General features: G+C 34.1%; 1 protein-coding gene across 1 annotated transcript; it reads left to right on the top strand.

Annotated features, from left to right (window-relative positions):
- Window positions 1-3,802, top strand: LOC113871820 (probable methyltransferase PMT16). Its single transcript, XM_027508919.1, has 6 exons — window positions 1-621; window positions 1,925-2,135; window positions 2,412-2,703; window positions 2,789-3,181; window positions 3,285-3,362; window positions 3,571-3,802. Exons 1-6 carry the CDS (start codon window positions 1-3, stop codon window positions 3,800-3,802), a joined length of 1,827 nt encoding a protein of 608 aa, XP_027364720.1.
- Window positions 3,803-5,699: the final 1,897 nt, after the last annotated feature.

Here is a 5,699-nt window from a genome sequence, read left to right as displayed (position 1 = left end):
ATGGCGGGTGGAGATTCAACGTCTTCACGCCACAACGCCACGTTATCATCCATTTTCAACGCCAGAAAAACCCATCTCTTCCTTCTTATCACCCTTCTATGCATCGCTTCCTACCTCCTCGCTGCTTACCAACAACAAGGAACTCGCTTCACCACCTTACTCTCCCTCTCCACAACCCAGCCATCCAACCACTTCAACGTCACAACGACGTCGTTCACAAGCTTCCCACGCTGCAGCGCCAACTACAGCGAGTACACGCCGTGCGAGGATCCTCAAAGGTCGCTGCGGTACAAGCGGAGCAGAATGATATACAGGGAGAGGCACTGCCCCGTGGAGGAGAGGGAGGCTTTGCGATGTAGGGTTCCGCCACCCTATGGCTACCTCAACCCCTTCCCGTGGCCCGCAAGCAGGGATGTTGCGTGGTTCGCTAACGTCCCCCATCGGGAGCTCACCGTGGAGAAGGCTGTGCAGAATTGGATCCGGTTCGACGTCGACCGCTTCATTTTCCCTGGCGGCGGAACCATGTTCCCCAACGGTGCCGATGCTTACATTGATGACATCGGAAAGTTGATCAATCTCAAAGATGGCTCTGTTAGGACTGCTCTTGATACTGGCTGTGGGGTGAGTCTAACCTTCTCCTATTTTTATTGTGTTAAATATGAAATTAAATAATTATTTTCCTTATGATTTTAAACTTTTTAATGATGAAAGATAATATCATATGAAATATTTTATATTATCTTTTATGTACTATTTTTTTTTATTATTATTATACAATACACTCAAGTTGTGTAAGCAATATTTTTCCACATAAAATTATGAATTAACCAGCGACTATTTCGTATATTGCATTGCATTATAAATAATGTGGGGGTGTCTTGGTGAAAAGAAGAGATAGATAGAAGGAAAGAAGAAGACAGAAAATAAAATATGTAATAGATAATATGATACAATAAAAAAAATTATGCAGGTTTATATATATATATATATATATATATATATATTGCTCTTTATTTGTAGCTTTTCCAATAGGCATTTCTTATTTGCAGCACATATAGATATGCAATTGATATTTCTTTTCTAATATTTGAAAAAAAAGATATTTTTTTCCTTGTAAATGTGAATTTCTTATCTGCGTCGATGGAGTCAAACTTGTATTCAGTTCAAAGTTTTCACCCGGATCGATGTTGACAATAGCTGTAACATTCTTCTTTACATTAAATGCTGGTAACTGTGTGAAAATAGTTTAGCTGGCTTATTTTCTGAGTGACGAAGTTAAGCAACGTTTGAAAATAAAAAGATAAAAATGAAATGGTATTGGTTCGAAGACTGGAAGTTATGAACTGAGTTGGCGTTTGTTTTTATGTGGGCTATGCGTTGAATTTGTTTAGAGTAATTAAGCGTGCTTAGGTGTTAAGTGAAGTTGTATTAGTTGTTTAAACAGGAGTCAGATCAAAAGAAAGTGTAACTGCCTGTACGCGTGTCTGCCACCCGACACGAATTTTTCACATTAAATATTCTTGTCTACATATCCGCAATCCATTACATGATATTCTTCTTGTATAAGCAAAGTAATTTTAATCCATGTCATAATAATTTATGATCTTTTAGAATATTTTTTGCACGAATATTTCAGTAATACACGTGGGTGTTTTTCATTAGTTGAGTATTGTTAAAGAAAAAGAATGTGTGTATGATAGAAATCACACCATTGTATATGCTTTTGTCCAATTCTTTTCATACTAACCAGTATGACTCATTTTTAAATGGGTGATCTAAATGCGATCGATCAAGAAAACACTTTGGAATGAAGAAGGGGAAAACAAATAAATGTTTGAAAAAATCGAATGATATGGATAGAAAAATTCAAAGAAATTGAATTTGACTCAAGAACATCCATTTCACACAAACATTGTTAATGCAGGTTGCTAGTTGGGGAGCCTATCTTCTATCCCGTGACATTCTAACATTGTCAATTGCACCAAGGGATACCCACGAAGCACAAGTTCAGTTTGCTCTTGAGCGAGGAGTCCCTGCATTGATTGGTGTTCTTGCCTCCAAGAGGCTCCCTTTCCCTTCGAGAGCTTTTGACATGTCTCATTGCTCTCGCTGCCTCATTCCATGGGCCGAATATGGTATGCTATATTTTATTTATAATCCGCACCAAAATTATATTTTAGGCCTTGAATTATATACAAATCATCTCAAGTCATAAATAAAAATAGAAAAACAGACCACTAGTTTCATGATTTATCATTAGTAATAAATGTTAATCAATATTCTAAAGTTATTAGTTAAAGAGTTAAAAGTAATTTTTTATGAAAAAATGTTATTCATGAACTCTTTTTAATAAAAAAATTATTTATTTATTAACGTATTAAAGATCTAATTAACGAGACTCCTTTGTCTAGATGGGATTTTTCTTAATGAAATTGATCGAGTTCTACGCCCTGGCGGGTACTGGATTCTATCTGGGCCACCAATCAACTGGAAGAAATACTGGAAAGGGTGGCAAAGAACAGTGGAGGATCTGAACAAAGAGCAGACCAAAATTGAGAAGGTAGCCAAAAGTCTTTGCTGGAACAAGCTAGTGGAGAAGGATGATATTGCTATTTGGCAGAAACCAAAAAACCATTTAGATTGCAAGGCCAATAAACTAGAGAGGTCTTTCTGCAATGTACAAAACGATCCTGACAAGGCCTGGTTTGTCCAATCTCCTAGTGTTCTGTTTAATGTGGATGAGTTTAGTTTCATGCATTTGTTTTATAATTATTTTGGTCACCCTCAGGTATACCGCTTTGCAAACATGTTTGAGTCCTGTGCCTCAAGTGTCTAACAAAGAAGAAATCGCAGGTGGAATGTTGAACACTTGGCCAAACAGACTAGAATCCATCCCACCAAGGATTTATAAGGGTACCATAGAAAGTGTTACACCCAAAACTTATTCGAAAGATTATAAGACGTGGGAGAAAAGGGTATCATATTTTAAGACAGTAAACAATCAACTAGGAAATGCTGGAAGGTACCGCAACCTTTTGGACATGAATGCCTACTTGGGTGGATTTGCCGCTGTACTAATTAATGATCCTGTTTGGGTCATGAATGTGGTTCCTGTTCAGGCCAAGGTTAACACACTTGGAGCAATATATGAACGTGGATTGATTGGAATATATCATGATTGGTTAGCACAGTAATCTCTTGTGCCATTATTCATGAAGTTTTCTATTTCTTTCTGTCTCTATGTTTTGTCAAATGCTGGAATGAATCATTTAATTCTCTGGCAGGTGTGAAGCAATGTCTACTTATCCTAGAACTTATGATCTAATTCATGCTGATTCAGTGTTCAGCCTTTACAGTAACAGGTAATAATAATATATTGCTTTACAGGTTTTATTTTTTTAAGACAAATGTTTTGTGTGTTGAATTTTATGTATAACTTCAATATGTAAAACTTTATCGTTATTATTTTTTATCTTAGAAATGCATTTCATTATTAGAAATAAAAGAGAGTTTTGAACGATTCAAAGTTCAAACCATGTAGAACCACACTAATATGTTTGTGTGTTGTAGATGTGAAATGGAAGACATTCTACTAGAAATGGATAGGATTCTTAGGCCTGAAGGAAGTGTTATCATCAGAGATGACGTTGATATATTAGTAAAAGTAAAGAGCATGGTGAATGGATTGGAATGGGATAGTATGATTGTAGACGATGAAAATGGGCCTCTTGAAAGGGGGAAACTTCTATTTGCTGTGAAGAAGTATTGGACAGCTCCTGCAGCTTCCGAAAACACTAATTAAAATCTTGTACAGTCCTTTTCTTCTTTTTTTAATTTTTCTCTTTTTGCTGCTCTAGTTTTTTTTTTTTTTTTCAATTTATTCTTTTGTATTTTTTACTTACATTTCTTTAGGGTCGGATTGGAATGCAATTTTACTTTAATTGTGAAGAACACCGAGTCCATGGATGAGCATTGTTGTCTTACACAAGAACTAAAGAGGGGGATTTTAAGGGATAACCTGGCCCTTCCATCACTCCCCTATTTTTCTTTAAAAAAAATCAGTTAATTTTTTTTAATAGAAATTTAACACTTTAAACAGATGTATATTAAGAAGATGGTTCAAAGAACACTAATATAAATTATATTTTATATAAAATTAGTAACGGTATATATAAGTTACGCTATTATAATTTCATCCTTCCACTTATATTAATATTGCAATCTTTAATTAATTTTTATGTGTTATTTTTCACTATTCACTTTCAAAGTAAAAGCTTCTTTCAATCTAAATTTCTACCCTTGAGCACTTTAATTTTGTATTTTTTAGCAACTATTTTTTAAATCTCGACAATATATATCAACTTATTTAGTTGTAAAAAAAAAATATAAGTTTGAAATTTATAAATTTAAAAGTTGACCGAATTTATTTTCATAATGTATTCACTAGTTTAAAATTATTTATCATATAATAAAAATAAATATTGATTGTTAATAATGATATTATCTTTTATTATATTTTTAATACACGTGATTTAATATTTTTTAATTATGCTAAATTATATTTTAAAAATTGGATAATGCATACAAAATTACTAATTAATATAATTATATATTAAAATTTAAATAACTAGTCATTTGTCTATGTAATGCATTGATATTTTATTTTAAAATAACTGTATATAATTTAATAATAAAATTAAGCTCATGTATGATAAATTAAGTTTTGGTTCATAACTTATGGTTCAAGAGACTATCCATAAACTGTAGTCCATGTATGATAAATTAAGTCGAATAAAAGAATGATAAAAATTAGAGTATTTTGGTGAACTCAAGTTTCAGTGCCAAGATTGTGAGCTAAAAAATCTGTTGGTTGGTCACTCATGAAAAGGATCACTTATTCGATTCCAAACTACACCTATAAATAAGGACAAACATTTTATACAATACCAGGAAAGAGGCAAGGTGAGTAAACAAATACAACTAACAAGTAAGTTTACAGAAGTAATGGCAGGATCAAAGTTTATGGTTTCACTGAGGTGTGAAGTGGCACTGTTGTTGGTACTGGTTGTGGCATTAGGGAGCGAGACAGAGATGGGTGTGGCACAGAGTAACTGCTCAGACCAACTAAGCAACTTGAACGTTTGTGCACCCTTTGTGGTCCCCGGTGAATCCAATGGTAACCCAACTTCTGAGTGTTGTGGTGCGCTTCAAGCTGTGAATCACGATTGCCTTTGCAACACCCTCAGGATTGCCTCTCAGCTTCCTTCGCAATGCCAAATCCCACCCCTTAGTTGCGGTAATTACTCAAACATATGCTTTTTTATTCCCTTCTTTTCTTCTTTCTTATTCTCATTATCAACGCTGTTATTTTACAGACGCAAATTAGAGTGTGCTGGAGATGAAGAACCTCATGCTATATGTCAAATAAAATTTCGACTCTCTTTCGAGATATCATCTATGTATCACCGGAATAATAAGTGAAATAAAGAATGTTTGGAATTTAATTTCCTCATAAATTATCACTTTCTCTTTCTAATTTCATCTTTCTAGCTACGTAACATTTCTACTTCAAAACTTTGTCATTGTTAACTACTATTTAAAACCTTTTAGGTAAATTATTAAAAAGAAATTTGTGGGCAGAAGTGATGCACATATTTTCTTCCCCTTTAGAAAATGAAACTATGCTTACTTTCGTCCAA

Source organism: Abrus precatorius, unplaced genomic scaffold (genome assembly GCF_003935025.1).
Source record: "Abrus precatorius isolate BTA unplaced genomic scaffold, Abrus_2018 Scaffold7, whole genome shotgun sequence".
Classification (NCBI taxonomy): domain Eukaryota; kingdom Viridiplantae; phylum Streptophyta; class Magnoliopsida; order Fabales; family Fabaceae; genus Abrus; species Abrus precatorius.
The sequence above is the reverse complement of the archived record's forward strand: the minus strand, read 5'-3'. Positions and strand labels throughout refer to the sequence as shown.

Coding starts and splice junctions, on each gene's coding strand:
- LOC113871820 (XM_027508919.1), top strand. CDS start 1: ATGGCGGGTGGAGATTCAACGTCTTCACGCCACAACGCCACGTTATCA. Junction 3,182..3,284: donor ATTGGAATATATCATGATTG/GTTAGCACAGTA, acceptor ATTCTCTGGCAG/GTGTGAAGCAATGTCTACTT. Junction 3,363..3,570: donor TTCAGCCTTTACAGTAACAG/GTAATAATAATA, acceptor TGTGTGTTGTAG/ATGTGAAATGGAAGACATTC.